This window comes from Nasonia vitripennis, chromosome 2, assembly GCF_009193385.2.
Source record: "Nasonia vitripennis strain AsymCx chromosome 2, Nvit_psr_1.1, whole genome shotgun sequence".
NCBI lineage: Eukaryota > Metazoa > Arthropoda > Insecta > Hymenoptera > Pteromalidae > Nasonia > Nasonia vitripennis.
The window spans coordinates 9,286,651-9,314,451 of NC_045758.1; the positions used below are offsets into that span (position 1 = coordinate 9,286,651).

Genomic DNA, 27,801 nt, shown 5'->3' on the forward strand with positions numbered 1-27,801 from the left:
TGTTATAGGTATATCGGCAAATGATAAGTGTCCTCTGCTTATTAATCGTTGGTAATAAACTAACAAATAGTCGACCAATCGAGCTTTCTACTATTTAAACGCAGATCGTTCCATCTTCGCCCGCCAGATGACGCCTCGAGTCTGTATGCCTCGTTCTTTCATCGCGACGAGCCAACACCGGTAAAAGCGGTCTCTATCAGATCGTCCAGCATATACATATCTATAATAATACACAAGGTGCATAAGCGGCCGGCTGATTTTAGTCACGCCAATTAACGATCATCGTTAAAAAGCTGTTTGACGGAAACGATCCTTCTAGAGATCCTTATAAGCGTACATAAAACGAATCGCATGGATAGTGCGCCGATGATAAGATAAACTAATGACTAACTAATGCCCAACTCGTCATTGTCCCAAGCGCTGCAACCATACAGCCGATGGCCGACTCATTGCGCCGAGGACAGCCGACTTTCTATGTAATAGTTCCTTAATAGGTAGAAAAGCTGCGGCGCACACGTGCGTGCGTTGTTCGAGCGCAAAAGCATCACCGTTGCGTACAAGAGTCGAGCTACTCGTTTAAGCCAAGCCCAAAAGAGCACGAGTATAGGCATAATCTAACGCCGCGATACGAGAGTGAAATCGGGCGACACTGCATCGCGCGCGGAGAGGGACCCTGCTGCTGCAGCGCACGAGGAAGAAGTGTACCGATCGAAGCATCGAGTTGGTATAACGATTCTAACGGTATATAGATATACAGCACATCGTTTCTCCCCGGCTTTTGCGTAATTTACATTCCGTATAGGCCGTGCACGCTGCTGCAGGGATACCTATAACTATAAACTACTGCGCACTACGCGCCTATGCACGCCTAAACAGCTGAGACTGAGTGTACTTATATATAGGTACACACAAGGGAAAGACGGCCGAGTTAGAGGGGAGGGGACAAAGAGAAAGATGCGGCTCTCTCTCTCTCTCTCTCTCTCTCTCTCTCTCTCTCGGGCATGAGATTCGATGTGTGTTGTGTGACGCGCACTTGCGATGGCTTTCAGAGGGGAATCAATATTAATCGATCTGAGCTAAATAATATCGAAATGATGAGCCGGTCTCGAGCTAGCCAAGAAAAGTCTCGATGACTAAGAGCCCATGGATAGGCTTTTCGAGTTCTTGTTTGTGTCTATCGTGCGGTCACTCGGAGAGCCATAAACATCGTGTATACCGGACCGGACGCGCGAAAGCCACGCGCGCTCTCACGATGAGACAGAGTCGTTGTTGTTAGTTTTGCGGTATTAGAGGAGCGATAACACCTTGTTGTTTTCCCCCATTTTCCCGCGGAGGATGTTTTTGTTTTCCGCTATCTCTTATCCTATGTACACGCGTTTACTTATTTACGCATAATGCTAACGTCGCAATCTTGAAAATAAAAAGGCACCGCGACCTTTTGAAGCGTATGCCACTGTTGCATCAGCCTTGATAAGCCCGTCTGTAGCCCTTGCGTTCTGTGATCCGCAGCTTTCTCTTATGCTCTCTCTCTCTCTCTCTCTCTCTCTCTCTCTCTGCCTTTACCTTTTTATAGTTAAGTTTGTACATTTAGCAAAACACTTTTGAATTGAAGGCTCGTAAATCTGAAAACGAGCGTATAGTGTTTACGGAGCCGTTTATCTCACGCGAAATCTCTGCTAATGACCTAAATTATAACCGATATCGAAAGGACAACGAGAAGTTCATAAGTCTCTCTTCCCGATCGGCGAATCTCTCGTTTACTTTGTGTAATAAGTAAGCCTACAGCTGCCTAGTATTGCTTTGTGTGCGCCGGGACAATCGTCCCCGCTGCTACTCCGCTGCATCAGCGCTTTTCCGAGTATGTTTTTATACACGTTTTACAAGCTTGCGGCGAATTCGTCATTTCACGAGCGTTCGAGGAAGGATATATGGCGAGCAGAGAGCGAGTATGAAGAGGATCGGAGAGAAGAATGACTGCAGTTATGTTTAGGAGATTTTGAGACAACGCTCCCTTTTGCTCAAGTACTGCGCAGATTCGCTGGGCAAAGACCGAATAATACAATCGTCTATCTCTCTCTCTCTTTCAGAAGCTGGAAAAAGTACGCGCACCAAGCTAGACCATATCTGACCTATTCCCGTCAGAATTCCATCTAATACGCCAGCTGTGAATCCGGCAAGGACACGCATCGGCATAAACGTCGCGGATCCGCACATCAGAAGCATCGTTTTTTCAAGTCTCCGGCTCGCGGCCAAAACAGTACACAGCTGCTGGCCACAAGTACACTGCGAGCGAGCGCAGCGCCCTCTGCAGCCGTGCCGTCGAACCGCACCCGGTACAGCAGAATTTTTCTGCTTCTCCATCTCCCGATGGAGTACGCGCGACTTGCGGATGGTATCGAGGCCTAACATTATATAAAAGAAAGCGAGTCGCTCGAAATCCAACTTGCAGCCCACTGACGCTGCTCAAGAAAAGCGCTACTCTCCGCCGTGCTCTCGCCTCGCGGCTTTGTTTCGTCATCGACACTACTGGCTTTGAGATGGGCGTCTCTCTCTCTCTCGCTCGCTCGCTCTTTAGCAGCTGATGGAATAAAATGTCCCCTCTCCCGCCAGCTCTGTGTGCAGCACGGCTCTTTAAATCCGAGGCTAGCTGCATTTTTGCGCCTTTGTTCCCCCCCCCCCCACATCCCATATATGTGTCTATGTACGCTGCGCTGCTGTATTGTAGTAGCGGTTACGCATCGTTTTGTCTAATACGTGGAACGTGTGTCAAGTATATTATGCGTGTCCGAGACTTATTGTCCTTAGCTACTCTGGGATAGATGCTGAATTGCTTGGAAAAAAGAGAGCTGTATGCTGGAGTTGAGTCGGTGAAAACTTCTCGACTTTTCCGATCGCGATAGTATCTTAATTTTGCCGAACATGCTCAAACAGCCGGCAGAAGCGAAAGGAAGGCCGGTGCAGCCGAGCCTTTCTCACTTACACGGCCGGGCCGTGTCGTCACCGCAGCAGCCAGCTGATGAGAGAAAATGGCCGTCACGCCGCTGTCAGCTGAAGCGGCAGTCCTTTCCCTCTCTCCGTCTCTCTTCTTCTTCGGGTCTTACCCGTGTATATCCTACGCGGCGTCATAGACTGAGATTTGCGAAACTCGCGCATGCATTGCATTCTATTCGTTGCGTGCCCGCGACTCCTGTATAGCTACATAATAATATAGGTATATAGCTGAGAGAAAGAGCCTCTCGATGCCGGCGTTTCTCCATCCTCTCGCTGTGCGCGCGCGAGAGCGGCATCGGAGGTGAAGGCGCGCATGCGCAATGAAAGTGTTTCGTCACCCGGCATTCCCTCCTTGTCGTCCGGCTACTAGCTCGCGCCGCAAATGCAGCAGCTCTCCGCTATACATTACACGAGCCCAGCTGACGCGTATGTAAGCTGCGAATGCAGGCAAAACGTACTCGCCGCCAGCGCCGATAAACAAAGGAAGCCGATGCGCACTTTGCCATGCTCTCAGCTCTTGCCCCGTGTCTTTTTGTATTGCAAATGAGGAAATCGCGGAGATTTAAATGGAAATGAAGCCGCGCGCGTCTGTGCATGGTATACACCCGACGCTCTCCCCCTTTTTTGTCATAAATAGGACAGCTATAATAAATGCATAGAGGCCGTGGCAACAGCAGCAGCGGCAGCGGCATCAGCGCGCGCGTGCACGAGAGAGAGAGAGAGAGAGAGAGAGAGCGGGTATCGTGTTTATCCGCGCGAGTGCGCGGTAGAGCAACAGAGGAGCGAAGGCAGCGTCATCAATTAAATCCCCGCGCGAGCGAGCGAGAAAGAGAGAGAGAGAGAGAGAGAGAATCGCAAACATTCCCCTCCGTATGTTTACAAACAAAACGTGGAAGAGAGAGCCTATGCGGCGCTGCTGTACTCGCGAGCTGCCAGCCTGACTGTATAGAGCTGGCCATTCGAAGGCAACGCTCTATGCGATGTACAGTATGGTGCGCCTGATTTTTTCAGAACAACGCCGCACAAAGAGCAGCAGCGGCAGCGGAGCCGGTGGCTAGCAACAGTAAGCAAAAGGCGTCGACGCGCACACGGTCCAAGTGGAAAGTCAAAATGGAAAAATTCCAGCTCTCCCTTCCCCTGTGCGTGCCGGCTAGAAAAAGAGACAAAGGAAAACGGTGTGTTGGCCGGCAGCAGCAGCGGCAGCGGCTATAGGTGTGGAGAGAGAGAGAGAGCCGAGAGGGGGAGTGCAGAGGCTACGACGCAGTGCATGCACTCGCGGAAAGCCGGTGCGGCAACGCTGTACCGGCTGCAAGTTATAGGGCTTTTACACAGACTAAGAGACAGAGACGGAGGTGTAGCGTCGGTAGGGTGGGGGAGAAGCAAGCGCACGTTGCGTGCGCAGATGACGGGGCTGTCGCGCGCGCGAATAGTGGGAGAGCGGCGAATAGACGGCTGCCGGCATCCGCGGCCGAGCTCCTCTTGTCTCTCTTCAACGCGCTGAATCGTCCGCAGCGTTCGTCCTCGTCTCGCGTCGGAGTCGCGTGAGGGTTCGAGAGCGGGGGCAGAGCCGAGCCAATCGGAGTAAGTAGGTCAGCGCGCTGAGCCAATCGGCCGAGGGGGCCGAGTCACGTGGCTTTGTTGTTATCTATCAGCTGTTTTTCCCGGCCGGCCTGCAGCGCAGCGGCGGACTCCTTCTCCTCATCAGTACCTCCCGGCTCGCTCTCTCAGCTGTGCATCGTCAGTCCTCGTCGCCGTCGTCACGAGCAACAACACTCGCACACGCACGCGCACTGCACGCAGCCCGAAGGGAGCGAGAGAGAGAGAGAGAGAGAGAGAGATACTCGCAGTGGAGCCGTAGCGAGCAGCAGCAGCGCCACCTGCGCGCGCCAGCCAAGACGCTCTCGCAGGGCTCTTGGCGCGCGGCTCTCGCCAGTCGGAAGCTATACCCACGCCGAGCAGCACGTCTCGCGGCCGCGACAGCAATCTCTTCCGTTCGCGTCGTGCGGCGCGGTTTTTCCCGAAAGTCAAAGGCATTGCACTCGTTGCCGAAAAGGGAGCTCGATCTCGGCAGCGTCGTTGTATTGCCCCCTAGATGCGTGTATTATGTTGGAGTTGGCGAGCGACATTATCGTCATCCGGCAATCGGCGGCAGCAGCAGCAGCAGCAGCAGTGCCAGCAAGCATCAGCAGGACAACTCGGACTAGCGGCAAAGTTTTACGACTGGAGCATGCGGAGACGAGCCTGACGAACCTCCAGCCTCCGGAATAGTGTGTGAGATATTAATTTTGTGGTCGATACGTGTGTGTGTATATATATATACACATATATACGTTTATTGGGACTAGAGTGAGAAACAGAGACTAAAGTGCGAGGATCAGTAATAGTAGCAGCAGTTCGGAAGACTACAGTGGAACAGCGGCAGGCCGATCCTAACCAAGCTTCGGAAGCGTGCGCTCGCGTTACGCAAGCAAGTATACGTAGAGGGACAAAAAAGTGTGGACAGAGTGCGCGAGTGCCGCCGAGGGGGATAGAGCAAGTCTCCCGGTCCGGTAAATCGTCCAAGCACGGAATTCCAGGCTAAGCAGGGGCCGCTGCAGCAGCAGCAGGCTGCGCCGGTGGTAGTGAGACGAAGGCGGCGCTATCAGCGTCAGCAGCTGCAGCAGGGAATCGGCGGTCAGCAGTTGCTCGACCAGCGACAGATCATGTCGACGGGAAAGAGACTGGCCAAGCGCAGCATCATCGGGACGCGGGTCTGCGCGCCCGGTGACGACGGCAAGTACTACAGCGGCGTCATCAGCGCCGTTAACACGCCGACATCGCCGCAGCAGCCCGAGCTCGGCGGGCTCAACATAACGGCGAACACGCGCTACTCGGTGAGGTTCGACCCGGTGCCCGCGGGGCAAGGCAAGGCGCCCGATTCCAAGAACGAGTACTCCGACAGAGACCTCATCGGCTCGGGCTTCAACAGCGTTACCGGCGTCAAGCTCGTACCCGGACAGAAGGTCTACCTCACCTACAACGGCAGGGAGATTCACGCCGAGGTCGTCCAGCACAGGCAGCACCTCGACGAGGTCGACGTCGTCGCGCCTTCCGGGGAGGTTGGTATTCGAGCCCTCTTTCTCTATACATTCCATCTCTTCTTTTTAAGCGGGCGCGCGCGCGCGCGCGCGATCGCGTTAATCGGAAAACTTAATTTTCCTCTGACCTCGTTCTCGAAGCTCGCGCGCGCTGGCGAGGCGAGGCGAGGCGAGCCAGTCGTAGTTGGCCCATTTTCGTCGCGCGCATGCGTTGCCTTGACGAGTCTGTGCCTGCTGCAGACACTCAGGCATTTTCGAGCTGGCTCGCCGCGGGCAGCACAGCCTTTTCCGTATTTTCTTCGCGCGCGCGAGGAAAGCGGCCCAGCCGGCGATCTCGGATCGAATGCTGGTGGCTCTATATGTAGGGCCGTGCCTACGAAAATAAGTATATAGGTATAGCTCTACACTGGTCGCGCGTTCGAAATAATGCGGCAGCCGGTGTCAGTGGCGCGCGCAACTCTACGCGCCCTGCGTTTTCTATTGAGCAAGAGCAGCAGCACGCGCTCCACCGGCTTCTCTTTCTTCGCCAAAGATAGAACCGGCCGGCCGGCTTGCCGCATACAGCCATTTGTACAAACACAGCAGCAGCAGCAGCAGCGCGCGGCGGAGGATATTGAATGACACTGCGCGGAGCGCCGCGAAGAAAAACGCTTTCTCCTATTGTACGCTGACGAATTACTCGAATGCTTGCAACGCGTGTCCCTCTCCTTTGTTCTCGCGGCTGGGCTCGCGTATCGTATAGAGTCAATGTTAAGCAGCCGCGAGCGCTTATGCCATTCTCTCACTCTCTGCTGCTGCTGCTGCTGCTGCTGCTGCTGCTGCTGCTGCGGCGGCTGCAAAGTGGGTCAGATCGAGCAGCTCGTAGGTCACACAGCGCGCTTAGTTACGCTCGCGATGCAAAAGTGAGAGTAGCTCTCTGCGCTGCCGCGGCAAACTAGAACGGCGGAGGCCAGCCGGCCTGTCTTGTGGCTATTAGGGGAGTTGCACGCGTTGCTTTTCATTTTTCTCCTCTTCGGCTTTTCGCTGCGTTGCGCAATGTGCGCACCCGCACACACACGGCTTTGGAATATACACGCGCGGGTTTTCACTCCTGCTACAAATTAGCGCTCTCGCGACTATGCAGTAGAGTAGTCTCTATAGGTATATTACACAGAGAGCGGCGTAGTTACGGGAAGCGGAAGCGGAATCGCGCTCGATTTACGGGAGATAATGCGGGGCGGAAGAGTGTGGCCCTTGGCCGCGTTATAATTTTCCTCGATCGCCGCAGCTACACAGCTGGGGAAATTCGTCGAAGAGAAAAAGAAACAATCGGGCGAAGGTCGCGCAAGGTAGCTCGCGTCCGAACCCGTGCGATTGCAGCGAGCGCTCGAGGAATTCGTTGGAAAGAGAAAAAGAAAAATGCGGCGATGTGGCGCAATGTACACGCGCGGCGGCATAGAGTGCTGTGCGGTGTGTCGAAAGTCACAACTGTGCGCCGCGCAGTTTAGAAATCAATGGCTCGGCCCAATGCAATTCGCTCGAGGGCAAGAGGCTCGCGCACTCGCGTACGTATAAGATTGCGAAAGCGCGAAGCTCGTGAGAGTATATATCTCTCTCCCTCTCTCTCTCTCTCTCTCTCAGCTGACTGTGATGAGCATGTACGAGGAAATTCGCGCGAGAGAACGAAGGAACGAAGCGGCCTCGACGGTCTAACGGTACATAGATCGGCGAGCATGCACTTGCAGTAGCAGCGAGCTTTTCCCGGCCGCGCACCGGAAGTGCGCGTCGCCGTACACTCCGGAAGTCCGGCTGCGCGTGTCGCGCCTTTTTAAACTCAACACTCGCTCGAAACAGCTATAACTGTTTGTCCGCTTCTTTCCTTTGTTCTCGCGGATCTTTTCCTGCATTCCAGAGCGACGTCCAATGCGCGAGGTATCTCCGATCGTTATCGTGCCGATCTCTCGAGGATCGAGGCGTGTGCGCGAGATAGGAAACGTTGCAAATATCCTACACTCATAGACGCGCGTGCGCGCAAGTAATAATAAACGACGGCAATCGCTCGCCGGCCGGCCGGCCGAAGCAGCGAGAGCAGGATCGCCGGAGAGCGAGTATATAGCTGCGCCGACGACGAAAGGAGGTCAGTGTGTCAGGCCGCCGCTGCCGCTCGCGTCCGGGGTAGAGCAGCGGCGTATAAGTTCCCTTGAGAGAGCGGTGCAGCCTCTCTCTCTCTCGCTCTGGCCGCGCGCACAATTTGATTGCGCAAGTCGCTGCATGTAACGTGAAAGTATGCGTAGGTATACGTGCGCGCATACTTTCTTACACACACGGGGGGTCGTTTATGCTCTCGCGCGCCTGCCATATGCCACTCAGCTGTGAAAGCGCGCGCGGCCGATTGATTGCTCAGGTGCTTTTAGCGCGCGTAGAGTTATTGCGCGAATGCAACGCGCTCGAGCAATTGAAAAGTAGGGGGGGGGGGGGAGAGAGGCTAAGTGGAACGGAGTCAGCTGTTCCTTTGTGGATCAGCTGTGCGCGAAATTTAGGAGAGAGAGAAAATGTCGAACTGCATCGAAAGCTTCGCTTCTTTTTTTTCTCTCTCTCTCTCTCTCGCGCGCGCGCGGCAGTTGTGCTCGCGCGTGGGAGTGTCGCCATCGGGCATTCGGAGCAGAGAGAGAGAGAGAGAGAGACTTTACGCAACGCGCGCTGCTACCACTCTCCGATATACATAACGTTGCGACACACACTTGCGCGCGCGCACGCGCCTCGACTCTCTTTCCCCACGCGCTCGTGCAATTATGCATTACGTTTCTAGCCGCGTATAATATTCCAGACGCTGGAAAGTAAGAGTAGTCCAACACGCCCGGCCTTGCACGGAATACGTCTACGTTCTATATCAGCCTCAAGCCAGAATTCGAAGCGATGCTCTCTCAAGGTTTCGATGATTTACACCGTAGGGCAGCAATCGTCATATTTTAAAACTGCGAAGCTATCGGACAAAACGAAAGCGAAACTTTCTCGCCTCTACGACTATAGAGAAAAGTCGGTCCGGTGAAAGCAGCGACGAACACCTCACGCGAATGCATTTCGCGCCGCGAAGAGTATACACTCGCACACACACTTATACTGGTGATAACGAGTTGTAGAGCGGCTCGAAGCGGGCCTAGGTTAGACGTGCGCGAGCTCGCTCGCATGCACGAGCCCAATGACCCAAATGATACGGAGCGAAGAAGCGGGTCGCAGCCCAGATTGGATCCGATAAGGTGCGCGTTACTCGCGAGAAAAGAGAGGGCTTTATATGTGCAGCGTGTACGTTTTCGAGAGACTCAGCGCGCGCGCGGAGAGAAATTTCACTTTCGCTGCCCCCCGCGCTCGCTCGCTCGCGACTGTGTATGTGTTTGTGTGTATCGACGAATGCTACACAGCGGCGTCGAGGCGGTTCGCGCGCTGATACACCGCTTCCGTGGCACACGAATCAAAGCGCTTCGCTGTGCGCTCGGAGAGATACCGGAGATTTTCCTGAAATTTCCAGCCGCATGCACCGCGAGCGTACGCACACTGTTTACCGCTATCTTTCTTTCTCCTCGATCTCTCAGCGGCGGCTCTTCCCCCTGACCTCCTTCCGAGCGCGAATATACGCGAGCCGGACACACAGGCCGCGGCTGATGCATTCGAGAATATATAAGGAACGTGGAATTTTCGTACAATACCACTCGGAATTCCTCGATTATGCGCCGCGGGTGTGTTAAAAGGGGCTCGGGGTCTGATATAACTTTTGCTTCGCGCGCGACACAGTGGCACCGATCGGCGACAACCGGTGCGCGAGAGCCATTTCTCTCTCGTTCTGTATCGCGCTCTCTCGTGTGTTTACGCGGTTTGCGACGAAGCTCCTCGTAATAAACAGCTGTCCTTGGCTTGCCGGAAGTATGCCGGTCAATGGGTCAGTCGGTCGTTTTGTAAATGCAAATCGGGCTCTCGCGGCTGCAAAACAATTAGCCGCGGATGATGGACGACTAGAAACTCGGCTAATAAACAAGCGCTTATTTCGATTTCGAATAACCGGCGAGTATTACCGGCCGGCCGGCGTCAATATCGCGCACAGTCAGAAAGTCTCAACTTCTCTATACTTATATATCGAGCGCGTGCACTCGTAGATTAGTCAGCCCCGGCTGAGCCGCGATCACGGAAACGCCGTCGTCAGCGCGAGCACAAAGAAATAAAGATCCTCTCTTTCTCTCGCGCTACGGCCCCGTTAATAGGACGTATACGCGCGGCGCGTAATTGCCGAGTTCCGGCTTTTCTACGCCGTGGAAATCCTTATTTTTTCCTCTCTATCTCCAATTATACACTAGCTGATACACCGCAGAGGAGAGAAACTGCGCCGTCGAAAATATCTACCGGCGCGAGCTGTTTATTGAGTTTTCTCAAAGTCGCAATACACTCGATGCGCCGGCCGCGCACTTTGCACAATAATATCTCGTGTTTTGCTTTTGTTTACGTACATCAAGCGCGCGCACTGGGAAACACGCAATTGTCTTTATCAGTCGTCGCGCAGGCCGCGATAAAGTCAACTCGCTCTTTCTCTCTCTCTCTCTCTCTCTCTCTCTCTCCTCTTTTCGCCGCACGAACGATAATAAACGTGTGAATATAAGAGCCGCTGATATCAGGGTCATTCGCTTCTCTTTCGGGTAATTATAAGAGCGTCGTCGCTGTTGATTCGCGGATTACCCGCTCTGTCTCATTGTATCTTTTTTTTATCCCCAATTAAGCGGCAACAAAAGAAACTCGACAGCAATAATTCGCGTTTTATCCGAAAAGGCAAACGGCGCGCACCGCGTCAGTGATATACGCACACCTGCGTGTTAGAGCGAGTATAAGAGAGAGCAGCAGTAGCAGCGCGCTCAGCTGATTCATCGCCGGCAACACAAGGCAACGGACTCGGCTGACAAAGGCCTGCATCCTTGAACCGCTGCGCTGCAGCGATGTTCGGTCAGCTCTCGCGGATATTTCCATCGCCGGCCCTCTCTCTCACGCGTTGCGCTTTTTCGTTTCTCCTACTTACACGCTTATACTTACTCCGTCGTCAGCTCATCAGCTTCGCTATAATACGCGCGCGGAGAAAGGCGCGGCGCAGCTGATCATCGACTACGTCGCGAGTTGACTACTGCAACTCGCCACACTTACGGCTCTCTCTCTCTCTCTCTCTCTCTCTCTCTCTCTCTCTCTCTCTCTCTCTCTCTCTCCGCGCGCGGTTTACAGTTATCGGCCGCGTTGTTTGTTACAGGAATGCGGTCGGGCTTATCACGCTTAGCCACGCGTGCGCCGCTTCTTCTTCTTCTCTCCTCTTCTTTATAACCGAGCGCGAATATTGTAACGCGTGTACGTACGTTTCGAGTGTACAATCGACTCGTGCCTTATCGCCGCTGCAGCGCACGTCCGCGTATGCGCGTCACACGTTCGCGCTTGTTTGACTTTCTTCGCGCACTCATTATCGGCGCGCAACGATATCTCCACTCCGCGATTTTTCTTTTCGGCCGTCGACGTGTATTTCCGGAGCCCTACGACCGGCCCTCGCGCGAAAAAGAAAAAACCGAACTCGCCGGCGGCTATAAAAAAAAAAAAAAAAAAAAAAAAAAGAAGAAGCGAGAGAGGCAGACGCTCTTCGTATTTCTCGGTCTCCGGTGACTTAGGAGGGGGTCTATTGGGGGGCGAGAGCGAGGCAGCCCCGGAGACACTGCGCCAGGGGCTCTCGGATTTCTCTCGCTCGTCTGTGCACTACTAGGTGCGACTGCAGTGTCTTAGGTCTCCTCTTACTCGAAATTTCTCTGCCCGCCGATCGGGACACACTGCGAAATCGTGTACGATTCGAGAGAGCTGCGCAGTATATAGTATGCGTCTAATGTTATATACGTAAGGTCAACGACTGCTCCCTCTCTTATATATATATAGGAAATCATTCGCGCGTAGGCATATAATGCTGGATCGAGGAAATTTGAAAGTCGGAGAAAGTGCACGGGCCTCTCGCGCGGTATATAACGAGTAGCAGCAGCAGCGGCTTCGAGAGTGTACACAGAACGTAAACTTGGCTATAGTTTCTACTGGTATACACCACCGCTTCGCAGAGTACAGCCATAAGGCCGCTCGCGCGCGGTGAAAGGGGGAAGGGAAGGAGACCGTTACACTATCGCCGCGAGCGCAGTTACGTGCAGCAGCGGCAGCATGTGGGAGGAGTAGCACCGAAGAGATAGGCTCGCTCACGCACCGGTTCGCGTTCCGCTAATCTCGACCTTTCCAGCGGCTGATCCTCGCGCGTCTCAGCTGTTGCGCGCGCGCGCGAGCCTACTGCCGCTATACGTATACACTTCGTTCGCATGCACATTGTTCTCCTTCCTGCGATTCTTTTGCTTTTCAGCCGACTTATGTAGCGTACATTAATTCGGGAAGGCAAGGAGGAAAATTATCAAGAGCGCGTCGAGCCGTGCGTTTATGTACGGGAGAGCGAGAGAGAATAGAAGACTACAAGAGTGTCGCAACAGGCCGTGAAGCGAGGGAGAGAGGGCCTCTCTCGTTGTCAGTGTATACTTTCGTTTTTCCCGGCCGCAGCGCGAGCGAGCGGCTGACTTACGACACGATTGCGCTGATTATCGAATTACGCCGCTAGCGGTAAAGCCCAAGTGCTCTCCCTCTCTCAGCTGCACAGGCTCTAGCGCTAAACGTACAGGCCTCTCGCGCTCGAGTCGCTTTTCGAGCGGTACTTTTTCGTCGTCGCACGAAAACCTCTCGTTTCTCTCGCGAGCAGTAGGCCGCGAGTTATATCCATTCATATGGCTCTCTTTCGGCCGCCGAGTGTTCGCGCATACATTAAAAAACTAAACCGTCCGGGCCAGGCGTGCGTCTGTCGGCTGACGAAACAGGATTCGAAATTTCGAACGGCGCGCGAGAAAAAAATTCGCAGCCGGTGACGTGGTTCGTTCGGGGGATTCCCCACACGCGCGCGAGATTTCTCTCCGTTTCAAACGTCTCGCAGCTTACTTTGTGCGTCTGTATGTACAACGCGGCGCCGAGTGCAGTAAGAGAGAAAAAAATCAACCGCTTTATCCCGTTACACTTACACACCGCCGCTGCGGAGAGTGTACTGTATACATAGCGAGTATAGCGGTATAATACTACGCCTTTTCCTCGCGCGCGAGTGCCGAAAAATCTGAGGTTCCGAAATTACGTGGGAGGAAGAGAACCGGCGTATTAGACGGTCCACGTGCTCGCGCGCGCCGGATGACGTACGTACGTGTCATGCGGGTGACGGAGTGAGAGAGAGAGAGAGAGAGAGAGAGAGAGAGCAGGAGGTAAATACGCAACGCGCTCGCACAGCAATCTATAAACTCTTCCCTCTCTCTGTTCCGCGCCGAGCGTTTTATCAGCGAAACGTATACGACTCGCTCGGGCGAACGAACAGCGCAGTAGCTACGAGGACGCTTTCAGCTCGGCTCTAATAGCGATTTTGTTTTTGTTTTCGAGTTGCTAGCGCGCACTTGTTATTTTCTATTTTCTTCACCGATGGTGCTGTAGTGCGTCGTTTGATCTCTTGTCTAATACGAGGTAATACCAGCGATTCTATCGTTAACCCAGTGCTTTTTTCTGCTGTTACAGGGTACGATGAGCCTGACGAGGCGCATCGACGAGCTGAGGCTCATGGAGTCGCGCAAGAGCGCGAGGCTCGCCGATTCGGACACGGACTTTGCCAGACTGGCCGATATGGGCAGCGACCGCAAGCGAGCGTCGTCGCACTCCATCGACGTCCCACAAGTCATCGGGTGAGTGTCGCTGTCTGAAACAGCTCTTGTGTGTATTTCATTTTCGACTGTAGATCTGCTTTATGTTATATGCGTATGCAGTAGCGCGATACAGAGAGAAAGAACCGCGATTACACCTGATCCGATCGATTTTCCCTCCTCCCACTCGCGCCTATGCATTATCGGGCGCAGAGAGATTATAATACAGGGGGAGAGCTGCTATGGCTCGGGAAATTTAGCGGCTCGTGTGTGAAAAGTCGAAAGAGAGGACGTGAGACTCTGCTGCAGGTGGCCGAAGTATTTTTGTACCCTCGGCCCCGGCCGATAAGCGTCGAACGGGCACATAGCTTCGAGTCGCTCTCTGAGGCGCAAGTAGAAGAAGACGCGGCGATGAAAAGGGAGGGGCACCGGCGAGGAGCTCACGTGAATACCATAAGCCGGCCGGCCGGCCGGCGGCGGCGCTCTCTTGTGTACAAGGCACACTCGTGCACCTCTCTCTCTCTCTCTCTCTCTCTCACTGCTCATGCACACATGCCGAGTATTGGGAACACGCATACATGCATATATATATATGTATATAGATAGCGCTCGAGGAGAGTTTCGTGCGCGGTCGAGCGCGCTTGGCCTCTCTTCTCGTCAAAGGCAAAGCGCCTCCCATGTGACAGCGCTGGGTTTTCAGCAGCGAGGTCTTTCCAGTTGAAAATACAACGCTGAGCGAAGGTGCGAGCGTTAATTTTCCTTCGTAACGTCGAACACGCTAACGCGAAGGTGGAATAAAATGACGTGTATACGTATAAGACGCAGAAGGTCAAACTCCGATCGGTCGCGCGCGCGCGCGCGCGCGTATGGGAACGAGTTCTCGGGAGAGGAGAGAAGAAAAAAAACGAGTCCGATGCATCAGGTAATAAAAAGAGACGCCGGGGGGATACACGCCGTCTGACTTTGTCCTTAGAGTCGTGCGCTGCGCAGCGCTAGGAATCGCTAGAGCGTGAAAAACGCCGTGATACGCGCACCTGCAGTCTCTCGTTTCCCATGCCTCTACACACGAAATTCGAGAGGGTCGGATTATAACGAATCGGAGGCTAATTGTCCAAATTCGTGAATTCTCGTTATGAGCGTGTAAGATCGGTACGGCGTAAAGTCGCGATTCTCTCCGAAGCCTCTCGACGAGGAAAAATAAGCCGAAGAAGAGGAGTCGATGCAGAACGACTGCGCAGTTTCCCTCCTCCTACTTCTCTCCTAGACGCCATTGTGCGTCCCCGTTGCCGCTCTGCGCTCGTCACTCATAGCCGTAAAGGTCCCGCCAGCTGTGTAGTACCTGCGCGACTCAAGGAACACTTTTCAGCTCCGAATTTAAAGGGATGAAGGGTCCCTCTCCCTCCCCCACTCGTCTGGGATTTCATCGACCTTCGACGAGAAAAAAAACGCCGGCCGGCCGGCCGGCCGGCTTGTTTAAATACTCCGACGCTGATCTCGTCTACCTGCGCTTAGCTCAGGCTACTGCAGCACCTGGCTTTCTCGTCGGCGTCCACGACCTTTACAACCAAAGTCCGAGTGGGGGAGAGAGCGAGCGAGGGGCCGGTTTTCTCCGACAAAGGAGGAAATGCCGCGCGGCTCGCATTATGTGCCGCACGTGCATCGACTAGGGGAGGGGGGGGGGCAGAGAATCCCTGGTCGTTTTTCTCTCAAAATTTTCGTCGCTGCGCCGCTGGAGAGCGTGAGCTCGTTTCTGAAAAACGACTAAATAAAACGACGCGACGCCGTTTTTAAAGACTCTCGCACGCGAGTTACCTCACACTGCACGGATGCGGACGACGAGGGAGAAAAAAAATCGGGCTCTCGCAGATACATCAGCGTCTGACTTGCATTCGGCGATGAAATTCGAACCGAGACACACCGCGGCACGAACGACGTACCCTCCGAAAATTCTCGTTCGCCGGCCCGCGTCTCTACCATCTTCGGCTTGTACACGCGATGACGCGGTTGTTGCCGAGCGCGAACGACGAACCTCCTCTCTCTCTCTCTCTCTCTCTCTCTCTCGCACAAAAATACTAACGAATTCCAGCGGCGAAACGCATAAGACTCTCCCCGGATCGCTGTCTCTCTGCGAGGCGGCGGTGTGTAAGAACGAAGAGGAGAGAGAAGAGAAGCGAAAGACGGAAATAGTCGGATACACGGGAAGAGAGTAGGGGCAAGGACGACTGGCCGTTGTAGGATCGTTGAACTTTATGACGGAGTTATCCACAACGCGCCGCTGATGCCGCCGCTGCTCTGGGTTGTATACCGAGTATTGGGGGAGAGGAAACAAAGACGCGGGAAGGCTCAGCTGGGCAGTTTACGGCCTTCTTTCCCGGCTTTTCCGACTCGTGCGCCGGCATATTTTCGAGTTTCCGAGCTGCACGCCGATCCGTGCGTGCGACTCGGCTTACCAGAAGCTTTCCGAGCGCGCGTTCGAGAGAAAAATAACCGGTGTCGCCTTAAAATTCAATAAACTCTCTTCTCCGGGATCGAGCAAACCAATAAAAAGCAGCAGCGGCCGTGTGCGATCAAAATTCCGTCGGGGTATATTCCTCTCTCGAGGGGAAGAGAGGAGGGAAGCGGCTATCCCGTCGTCGTTGCCACCACACACAGAAGCGCTCGCGGGAAATTAGGTCGATCAATACCAGTGCGCTATGCGCTAAATGGGTCAGGTGCACCGGCGCGCGATGCCGCCCTTATAACATCACCCACGAGATTCGCTCACTCGTTGCTGTGTCGATTTTTTCTTTCTCTTCTCTCCGCGTCGGCTGCACGATACAAGCGAAGCCCGCGAGAAATGCTCTTACACGCACACGCGCACCGCGACAATTAGTCAGATGTTCCATTTCGATACGATGCTGCGCGAGAGTCCAGTATTATTATGGTGTAGGCGCTAAGCTGCGTCTGACTGTGAAAAAAAAGGCTACCCGTGCTGCGTATAAGGCATAGGACACACGAGCTGATGCGCACTCCGGCGTGCATGACGTGCGCTAATTGAGTTCAATCATCACAGCGTCGATTCAGGTCGCTGCCGCGCGCGCTATGCGTTTCCCTTCGACGATGCGCGCGTATGTTAGAGAGTGTGCTATATAGTCATGGCCCGTGGACTCATTGATATCTGGCTAATTTACGCAGCGGATATAATGAGACGACGAAGCAGCTGTGATCTAAAGCTTCCTCGGCGTTGTTTTTGCCAAACCTCAGCCGATGAGTAAAAGCGAGAAAATCACGTTATGCCAGTTACACCGAAGCTGCGTCGCAAAACGTCTTGTAAGACGCAACAAGTCCGACGTCCTCTGATTTATACCAAACGACGACACGACGACGACGAGTGCAACAACTATATACGTCTCGCTCAGGCTGGTTGCGTAACGCCGCATAATAACACACGCCGGCCGGCTAGCTGGCAAACTCGGCATAGATGTCGTATACAAAGGCATTAAAGCAGGGAGACTTCCGCGTCGCGCCTGGACGGCCTTGCCGCGATCGTCTTCTCTCTCGGCGCTCTCATCATTCGGCGATTTTCGAATCTTATACCTCTAAAAGAGTTGAAAGGAGCATGAAACGATCAAAGTCGAATCAAAAATAACCCTCGAGCATTTTCTCTTTTTCCGCGACGGTGTCTCTCGCACACAATACGCGCGCGCGCGCGCGCGGGCGGTGCCGGGCTAGTGACAAATTGCGCTGGGTCGCTCGGTGCCTGGCATCGGAGTAGGGGGCCGCCGCCGGCTCGAATCGGGGTCGATCGATGCAGCAGCAGTAGCAGCGGCAGCGGCAGCATCGCCGGCCCGCAGACGGAGAACCGCCACCGGCGGACTCTCCTCCTTCCCCCTATGTATATGTACAGCCGCGAAAATGGGTCAGGTACACGGAACACACGCACGCGCACACACACACACACACAACCCCTGCACGCGCGTGCATGTTAACTTTAGCGGCTCCGAGCCAACGCCGGCAGAGCTTTTTTGCACCGCTGACGAATAACGATGTAGTGTCGTTGATTATACGAGTGAGTGGGTTTTTCTTATGGAGATTCCCTCGTCCGACGGTACGATAAGAGACGAACGTACGTAAAAGGGGCGCGAACGGATTTCCGAAGAAAAATCCGAGGGTGAAAAAAGCTCGGTTCACACGATCCCGCGCTGCGCTGCGTTTCCATGACACGCATAAACCATAAAACAGGGGGGTAGGTTGCGCGCTCGTGTTGGAAAAGCGGTCAATAGTGCAGAGCTTCTGCCTTGGTATAGGTCGTCTTCGGCGGCAGCGGTGGCGGCGATAGGGGGGGAGGGACGCGACTTTTGGGCAGGGCGAACTTGTTGAGGGAGAGAGAGCTTGCACCGGCAGCTTCTCCCCCAGCTCGCGAGCTTGGCTCGATTTCCTACGCTGATAGCGCCGGCTCTCTCTCTCTCTCTCTGTCTCTCTCTCCCACCCCCTCTCGCAGTTCATCAGGGGGCGGTGGGAGTGCGGAAGCAGTGGCAGCAGGAGCAGCAGCGCGAGGAGGGAGGTCGGCGTCGAAAACTAGGACAATGGGTCGAGTGCAAGCGGCGGCAGAGAGCGAGGACGCCGAGCCGCCGCGAGAACGGCACGTGCACTAACACCGACGTCCGGCGCCGGCCGGTTCAGGCTCTTCTATATACTCATGTATGCGCTTGCCGCCGCTACTGCGCGATAGCTGCAGTGTGTGCGCGCGGCGGAGCTTTCGAAGCTTTTCTTATCGTCGACTCGGTGCGAAGGACAGCTCGTTCCCTCCTCCCTCTCGCTGTATATGCAACCTTCGCCCGACCTTTGGGGAGCTTGCACGCGCTTCATACTCTTTAGAGCTTTCTTCTCCCGAACACCAATGGGGCCGTGTTTCCTTTCCCCTTTTTCTCCTTTCTTTATTCCGCGAGCTTGCGGTTTTCCTCAAAATTGCACGTACCAACAATTTTTAACCCGATGCACATCGGGAGAAAAGAGTTAAGTCATCGCAAGCCTCGTCGAAGCGCGGCGGAAACAAAGGGCATAACAAGCTCGCACAGCGAACAAACTAATAGGGCGAGGTGGACAAAACTGCAGCGCAGCTATAGAGCTAGCGCGCGAGCAATGTAAAGTAGGATGTCGAAAATGAAAGTAAATCGGGTCAGGTCGGGGGCGCGAGCGCGCGGGGGTTAGTAGGATAGCATCCACCCGGCTGCTCTCCACATTACGCAGGCGAAGAGAGTCGAGCCCGGCGAGCGTGTCCGGGTGACCCGATTTTCCAGGGGGGGCCGCAGCCCGTCCCAGAAAGCCGGCCCAGCGAGAATCAGGTCGATCCAGGATGTGCGCGTGTCCGGGTCAAGCGTCGAAATCGGGTCGCTCGATCCAGGGCCTCCTCCTCCTCCTTCTCCTCCACCTTCTTTGCCCCATATATTCGCGCGCCTCTCTCCGGCACACAAAAGAGCAGCATCCCCTGGATCGTACTGACCCTGCGCTTGCAGCGCCTTCTGACTGGGTAACCCGGCGTCGCCCCCGCGCGAAACTGGGTCAATGCTCGCCCCCTCCCGCCGGCGCGCTTTCTTTCTCTTCCGCCGCCGGTGTGCAACGACGTCGCGTTGCCACGCAACCCGCAGATTAAGGTCGATAGGCCCGTGAATTATAGGAGCGCCGCGGCCGAGGCTAGCGCATAGAGAGGATCGAAGAGAAGAAGCTTTCTTCCATGCAGTCGGACGCGATACACTTTCGGGGGGAGTAGCTAGTAGAGGCGATGAAGGAGGAGGCTAGACGACGTCTGCCCTTTATTGATTCCCGTACACGCGTTCTCCCCCCGATTATCCCAACGACGACGAGGTTGCACTCGCATACACACGCGCGCTCTCTCTCTCTCTCTCTCTCTCTCTCTCTCTCGCCGAAAGTGAATCGCGACGCAGCTGCCACGCCCACGCTTTCGTTTATTCCTCCGCGAGGATGCAGTACACGCGTGTAACGTAATCGCCCGGACGCTTTTATCAGCGGCTCATGGGGGTTCGTTCCTGGCGCTCTCCGCGCCCCAGTTCGTTACACAAATTTTCGAGCGATCGCCCGAGCAGTCCGCGACCCACTTTCCGCGCGCACCGCCCGGGAATTCCAGCTAGCAGAATAGCAGCAGCGCCGATGCAGGCGCTGTGACCCATTTTAACTCGAGCGCGAGCGCGCGCGCGCGCGCTTAGCCGTCAGCAGCGCAGTTCGCTCTTTCGAAACGCCGAGCTGGCTCGTCGCGTCGCGAGCTGCGTCGATTAACTCTCTCTCTCTCTCTCTCGGCATCGCTATTTTTAAAAGACCAGAGACTGCAGCAACCATCAGACCGGCGGGCGTCTCGCAACCTCACACACGCGCGTATATAATACAGCATGTAAGACTCTCTCTTTCTCTCTCTCTTTCTCTCTCTCTCTCTCTCTCTCTCTCTCGTCGTGTGTATTTTTATTAACCTGCTCGCGTCTTTTATGGTTTAGCCGCGCGCGCGCGTGGCTGGATTCCCGGACTCGCGAGCGCGTTGTAAAACACCTATGGAAATAGACAAAGCCTGCGGTGAGCAGAGAGAGAGAGAGAAAAGAGGAGGCGGCCGCCGCTGTATAATAGTGCATAAACGCCTAGCCTAGTGTGTCCGTGCGCATGAGGTCGGCGGAGCATGTAGGCGCAGCCGGCCGGCCTCAGACCGCGAGAGCGCGCTTGTCCTCGTGCTCTTTAGACACATTGCTACTGCCGCTGCACACAATGCAGCGCTCGCTCGCTCGCGAGAATCTCTAGGTTTAGGTGAGCGCGCGACACTGACCGGACTCTTATGGTGCGGCTCGCTTGCGGCTAGCCTCGTTTCGCCGCCATTTTTTACAGCGAGAAGAAAGGTCCGAACAACGATTTTTAAAGAAATATAAACGTAAACTCGCCTTATTGCGTTTCGTAAGCAGCAGCCGCGCGGTGCAAGGCGCGCAATCGTTACGCGCGCAGCGCGAGAAAGTTTTCTTTTCGAAACAACCAGCTCCCGCGATGCGCGCGAACGAAAATTCCGATGTAATCGCTTCCAGTCTCTATATTGCGCCTCGTGTATCCATAATAATTACGCGTAGGCGCGGGAGCTGCGCTTATTAGCCGAAACTATACAGTAAAAAATGGAAGGAAAAAAAGGAGCTCTCCCAACGGAGCTTGGCTCCCGCGAGGTGTCCCAGTTTCGCGCGTTGAAAAAACAGCCGCGTGTGCAGCGCAACGAGGGCAAAGATAGTTATGGGCTTTCGCGGGAAACTCAAAAGTTTACGAGCGAGCGGGGCCTAATGTTTTCCCGGAATAATCGGCATAATTCGCGACCTCGCCGCATGCCACTACTTCCTATACAAGGACATGCGCAGCACATGTACAGGGAACGTCATCGATACGTCAGGTCGTTCCGAGTCCGCAGCGATTTCTCAATTTTACGGCTGCTTTTTTTCGTTGCCCTCCCCCTTTTTTTCATGCGCGCCGGCGTAGATACGGATAGCCTATGCATGTGGAACTACCGGCCGCCGCGAGAGAAGCGGCGAGGTGAAAGTAGGACAAGCAGACCCTATGCAGTTCCGCCCCTTCCAAAACTTTTCTCGCGCCTTTTTACGCGAATATGCTACGTTCTTTCTCTCTGTACGCGTGTATAATGATCATGATGGTATAATGGTGATGACGATGATGATAACGACGAGCGATATGCTGTGTTTGTGTGTCGACAGGTCGCGGAAGCGAAGGCCCAGCTCGAGCAACGAATCCGAGCGCTCGTATAATGGCTGGAACGATAGGACGAACGACAAGTCCACCGGCCAGGGCGGGAACTGCATGGACGAGTGCACAGCCGCCGTAGTACTCATGTCCCTCTCGACGCCGCCGAAGACTTCTCTACCAATTCACTGCCAACACACGTATGGTGAGTAGTAGTCGTAGTAAACATCGTATCGATGATTCAGAGAACTCGCGCGCGCGGACCTCCATCTCGGGCAAGCCGAGTCTCTATTTCTAGGCTTCGCCATCATGTGTACACGCGGACCTTGAAAAAAGCCTCCGCGAGGCTCGTCCATCCGATTTATTTTCCGCGTCCATGTGACGCGGATATAAATAAAGCCCGCGACGAAATTTTCCGCGCGCGGTAACTCGATCGCCGCGAGAAGTCGCTGGCTGTACAAGACTCTAATCCCTGCGTTCTTTCTTCTCCTGCCGATTGCACAGGATCCTGGGACGACCGCGTGAGCAGCAGCAGTAGCGGCAGCCACAACCTGGCGGTCGCAGGCTCGCCGGGCGTCGTCGGTAGCGGCACCTTCAACAGCAGTAGCAGCAGCAGCAGCAGTAGCGCCAGCTGGCGCAGCGGCACCCCGAGTCCACCGCTCAGCGACGAGGGCGCCCCCTGGCCCAACGGCGCTCCCCCGACGAGCGCCAACAATGTTGTCAACGCTAGCGGCAGCAACAATAACAACAACAACAACAACAGCAGCAGCAGCAGCAACAACGCCAATCATCTGGCTGCACATCCGGTAGCGCACAATCATCAGCGCTATTATCAGTATCACAACAATCACGCCGCCGGTAGTTCCTCCTCGAGCAGCCCCAACTTCACCACCCACGACGAGGGCATCGTGGCCGACCTCGACCACGAGCGGCCCCGTAAGAAGAAGGTGAGAGAGAAAGACTTTGCGCTTTTTTAGCGTCGTTGCGCGGATACCTATACGCATGCATGTACCTTCCTTCTCACTCGCACAAGGTCGGAAGCGCGCCCCCCCCCTCCCTCTTTCCCTCTGTGTCTCTCTGACCACTGCAGGCTTAATTAGCGGTGCCGACGGATAAAGCCATTGCGCAACGGCCCGACTGACTTTAATAGAGTTATACGCCAGAGAAGAGAGGGAGAGAGAGAGAGAGAGAGACCTTGCAGGATATTTTTCGTCGACGCGCGTTTCCCGATATGGAAACTCCGCGAGTTTTAGAGAGAAAAAGCGAGAGCGCAGTCCAAGGAGATGAGAGAAAGGAACCCGCGAGCGGCTTTCACTCGTCCGCATTGTCATACGTACACGCACAGCTGTTATCGGTTTCTCTTCTCCAATCCGTATCGCTCTTCAATTATATCCGCGCGCAACGATCGCTGATGCATGCAGGTCGTATATCTCGCCGCGCAGAGACACAAAGCGAGGAGGAGCTATTTCGTAACAGAGCGATAGGCGATCCCTCTCGGCCGGCGGGAGGGGAAGACCGGCATCTAAAATTAGCGAGCCGCGGCCCTGCACCTCGCGCGCGCCTTCTCTCGAAATAGACCGTGTTATGTACCGCGTGTGTGCTCGCTATACTGTCCTTTTTTCGCGCCGGCGTGCATGAGCTTTGATTTTTTTCTCTTCCTCCAATTTTCCCCGATTGCTCGAGTTGTTATTCTTCTCAGAATCGAAGTCAACTCTTTGTTTGCTTGCAGATCCGGTGTAGAGTGGAGAACGACGACAATGTCGAAGACAGCGCGAACGCCGGCGAGAGCAGCGATAACGATGTCGTAAGTATCTCTCACTCTCGCTATTTTCAATCGTTGCAGCCGTTACATACCCGCACCTGCGAAGGCGAAACAGCTGGCGGGCATAGGATTTTCGCGGATATTCTCGCCTCCATAATGGAGAAACGCCCCGAGTATTTATACGTGTAATATAGCGAAGATGAGAACAACGTAACTCAACTTACGCGAATGCGACAACAGGCATTTTCAGTCATCGCCGCGGCTATTACTCCACACCGTTTTTTCTCTCTCTCCTTCTTCCAAACTACGCTGGTTACGAAATTGCCTCACACAAAGCCCCGCGCTCTTTATTGTATACGAATGCAGCACATGCGCGCAACTGCATCGAGAGAGAGAGAGAGAGAGCATACGAGCTGTGTGCAGTCGTTCGCGCGCCCAAGGTCAAGCTCGCGAACTTGCTTCTCTTCCGCCTAGCTTTTCTTATCGCGCCATTGGCTACGTTATGCATATAGAAATGCATCGGTGTAATATATAAGTATTTCGAGTGGAAACTCGTTTCGAACGCGGATTTCGAAAGCGAGCTCGAACACTACGCAGCTCGCAGAACTACTCTACTGCGTCAGTGCGATCCAAGGCCCGAGGAAAATTCTAAAATAGGCACGTGGATTCTTCGCAAGCGCGTTGGGAGAGACAATGAAATAGACAAGTTTGGGCGAGAAACGTCTTATGATCCTCGTCCGCGGCAGCCATCGTCATCAGCAGCAGCGCCGAGGATCCAGCGTTGCTGCACACGACTCACGGTACATAACGTGGGGGGAGGTGTGGCGCGTGTGCAGCAGCGATGCCCCCCTCTCCTCTCCGCCTCCTCCTTGCGGATCGGGAAATGCACATCGCTGCAGTGCGCGGGTGACGTCAGTGGTCGCGCAGCGGCACGTGTCCCTCCCCCCAGCCGCCCACCCCCCGCGCCTCGCGAAGGACGCGCCGGGCTGCAGCGGTGGGGCGCTAAGGTCACCGCGGCCCTGACTGCACGCGCGCTTCTAGCCTCTCTCTCTCTCTCTCTCTCTCTCGCGCTCTAGCGTAATGCACGTCCTATACGTGTGCGGTATCCATCTATCTCGCTCATTCGGTGCACATATACCGCGCTAGTGTGCATGTACGAAAGGGAGTGTGAGAGGGAGAGAGACCCACGCGGAAGATTTATTTCTAGTTCCAAGTCGCGCGAGCTCCGAGGATTTTATAAGCTAACTGCGCGTTAGTAGCCGCATTTTCTTCTCTTTTTCGAACAAAGAGCTTAGGCTCGACGCAACATATTGGATTCGTTGAGAATTTCCGAATCGATCGCGTCATTGCAACCTATTAACCTTCCGCTCGCGACTCTATACACTTCCTTTCTCGGCTTTTTTTATTCCACGTCAAACTCGCGTGGGCTAATTGCGTCGATTCCATATTACACACCGGCGACGATTCATTCAATCGTCCCCGACGACGTTCGCATACGCCGTTTTAAAAACTACGCAGTTATAACCCACTCGATTATACAGCGGCTTTATTTCCGCGTACGGCAGACTCGAATACTTCAATTCCCTCGATTCAATGCACACGTATGCGCGCGCGTCGTTAGTATCTCGTATCCCCGCGTAGATTACAAAATAGGCGCGCGAGAGCGAGAGAGAGAGATAGAGAGAGAAAAAAAAAGAAGCTAGCGTGTATGTACCGCCTCCGCCGGCTAGAAAATAATCAATCTCAACGTCGCGGCTTCTCACGTGTGTGTGTGTGTGTGTGTGTGTGTACGTATGTGTACGCGGGGAAGGGGAAAAGATCAAGGCCGCTCGCGCGCGCGCGAGAACCGTATTTCCCGAATGTCGTGCCAATAAATTCGTTGCCCGCGAGAGAGCGAAAGCGAGACAGACTCGCGTATATGTAAGATCCATACGTATAACATATAGCGAGGCAGAGTGGGAGAGAGACGCGAAGCGAGCCGTATGTGCAGTGTCACTCGCTCGCTCGCATTGTGACACGCTTTACAACTCTCCACCGCTCCCCGCGCGCCCAGCTGATGCTTCTTACGCAATAGCGCAGCGTTGCGTAATACACGCAGAGAACGCTGCGCCTGAGTTCCATATAGGCTTCTCCTTGGTACATAGCGCATACATATCATCGCTCGCGCGCATATGCGAGTTCGGTTATGCATCGGCGCTCTGCCGCCCGGCAACAGGCGAGTAAGAGAGTGCGCATGTATCCCCGGCCCGAACAGCTGATCGAACTTCATTGTCGCTGCTGTCGCCGCCGCGGCCGTAAACTTCAATGAAGCTCCGCTCGCAGCGTCGCGCGCGCTCCGCTATATACGCGCGAGACGGAGCTTTGAACTTCGCGCGCGCGTTGTCTCTGGTCAATGAACGATACACTTCGGACGTTCGTACTTCCCGCGCTCTTCTTTCTCTCGATGCAGCCGTATAACGTTATGAATAAAGCTCTCTCTCTCTCTCTCTCTCTCTCGACTTCGCGCGTGTAACACTTGGCCGGCGTTTCCGCGCGAAACTTGCCTTGACATTCAGCGAGCGAGAGAGAAACGGTTAATTCTGCGGTATGCAGGCAAGCAAATACACGTATACGAATAATCCGAGCCGGTCGCGCTGCCAAGAAATTTTTCACTGGGGGAAATAATGGTTTTAGCGCGAGCCGGAAGAGTTTGCACTTCGATTAGAGAGACGCCTCGTTACGCGAGAGCCGTGTGAATAAAATTAGAGTCGTAAGTACCGCGCGCGGCTGAGGATTTGAAACGAGAAGGAAAAATTAAGGCGTAGCAGCAGCAGCGCTGCATTCGAAAACACAGATCGCGCGCTTTCTCTCCTTTCGAAATCGCTCGCGAGCCAGACTCGCGTCCCCGGGCATTCGGCGCGATTATTAGTAAACACGGCTGGGCTCTTGCGACATCGTCGCGCGGCCTCCGGTTTTTAAACACACAAACACACTGAGTGGAGGGGCAAAAGATTGCTCGATGCGTCGTAAAGATCGTAGCTGTGTCTGTTTTGTTATTATGGGCGACGAGCCTCTGGGCCCACATAACGTGGGCCTAACGGGCGACGAAAATAATTCGGCGACATCGCGAACGAGTTAACGACGGACAAAGAAACTTGAGAAAAACCGCTCCGTGAATATAACGCGTAGAGCCGCGGAGAGCTTGAAAAAAGGCGTCTGCGCCAAGTTTTATCTAATGAGAGACATACAGACGGCGGCGGCGGCGGCGACGGCCGTGACACCGCATAGAAAACTGCGTAGCCTTCGCGCGCTCTTCCTCCTCTCTACTCCTCTCCGCACCTTTTATATATTTCCCAGGCGCGCGCTCGCGGCGGCGGCGGCGGCGGCGGCGGCGGTGGCTCTCCCTCCCCCACTTTCCACAGGGCCATCGGCGCGCGTTTCGATAATAATCGTCATAACGCTCGTGCGCGCAGGCTCTGCTCGTATATTCGCGTCGCGATTATGCAACGAGCGTACGCACGCAGGCTAGTTTTCAGTATGTTTTTTTTTGTCACTGCTGCTCGAGTGGCAAGTGTATATGCGCGTGTAATATCGAACGAGAGTCAGCTGCATTACTGGTGATATATTATACGAGGATAATATGCGCGTCGGTCGCCGCGGGGTGTGTGCGGGATAAAAAGCTCGAGCGATCAGCGCTTTCTTGCGAGACTCACGGACTGACCTCGTGAGCGACGTCTTTGTACGTTTGCCGTCTTTGCCGCTGCAGCGGAGATAAATGACAAAACTTGCCGATCAATTCGCGCTTTGCATATAGGTATTTTTTACGTCGTCGCCGCTGGGAGAGATAATGAATTTTTTATCCAACGCCGCGACTACTCGTTTAACGTTCTTGATACTTCATAACTAGTTGTACAAAGCAGCTGCGCGGTAATCCGCTCTCTCGCGCGCGGAAGCGGCGTTAATAGCCATAGTCAGTCACACACACTTTGCCGGCGCGCATGACGTCAGCCCGCGTGGAATCTTCGGAAATGACAGAAGGACGTCACCGTTTCGGCCTATTCCGTTCAACATAATCTTCGTGGAAGCGCTTTGTCTCTCTTTATTATTTTTTAAGAATTATTCCTCGATCGATTGTACAATACGCAATAAGCGGAACTCGAGAAATCCGCGCGCACTGGATTCCCGCTTACGTTAAGCGCGACGATTCGAAATATTCCCCGAAGCCGGCGCACCGGCTGCAAGTAATCGCGTGACGCAAATGGGAATATCGAAACACAGCTCGTTCGCTTCTGAATAATAAGTGACGTTTCGCCGTCGCGTTGCATCCGTATACCGAGTATGCGCAGTGCAAGTCAGTGCGATACGGGGATTTCAATGAGTCGACCTCGATTTCGCGGTAGAAAAAAGAAATGTATCGCCGCGGTTATATTCGACAATTGAATGTATAAAAGCGTGACGCTGCAGAGTCAGCCGGCGATATCGTAGACTCAGAGCACGAGTATAATAGAGAGAGAGAGAGAGAGAGAGAGAGAACGTCTGC

The 27,801-nt window shown here is 54.4% G+C and overlaps 1 protein-coding gene across 1 annotated transcript in view; it reads left to right on the forward strand.

The window, feature by feature from the left end:
* The first annotated feature begins 4,699 nt into the window (after window positions 1–4,699).
* Window positions 4,700–27,801, forward strand: part of LOC100678037 (zinc finger protein 395) — a 40,970-nt gene continuing 17,868 nt past the window's right edge. The window contains exons 1-5 of the mRNA XM_031922652.2: window positions 4,700–6,089; window positions 13,689–13,852; window positions 21,535–21,725; window positions 22,025–22,467; window positions 23,250–23,324. Coding sequence (XP_031778512.1) covers window positions 5,694–6,089; window positions 13,689–13,852; window positions 21,535–21,725; window positions 22,025–22,467; window positions 23,250–23,324 — 1,269 coding nt within the window. The 5' untranslated portion in view covers window positions 4,700–5,693. The remainder of the gene's footprint in view (window positions 6,090–13,688; window positions 13,853–21,534; window positions 21,726–22,024; window positions 22,468–23,249; window positions 23,325–27,801) is intronic.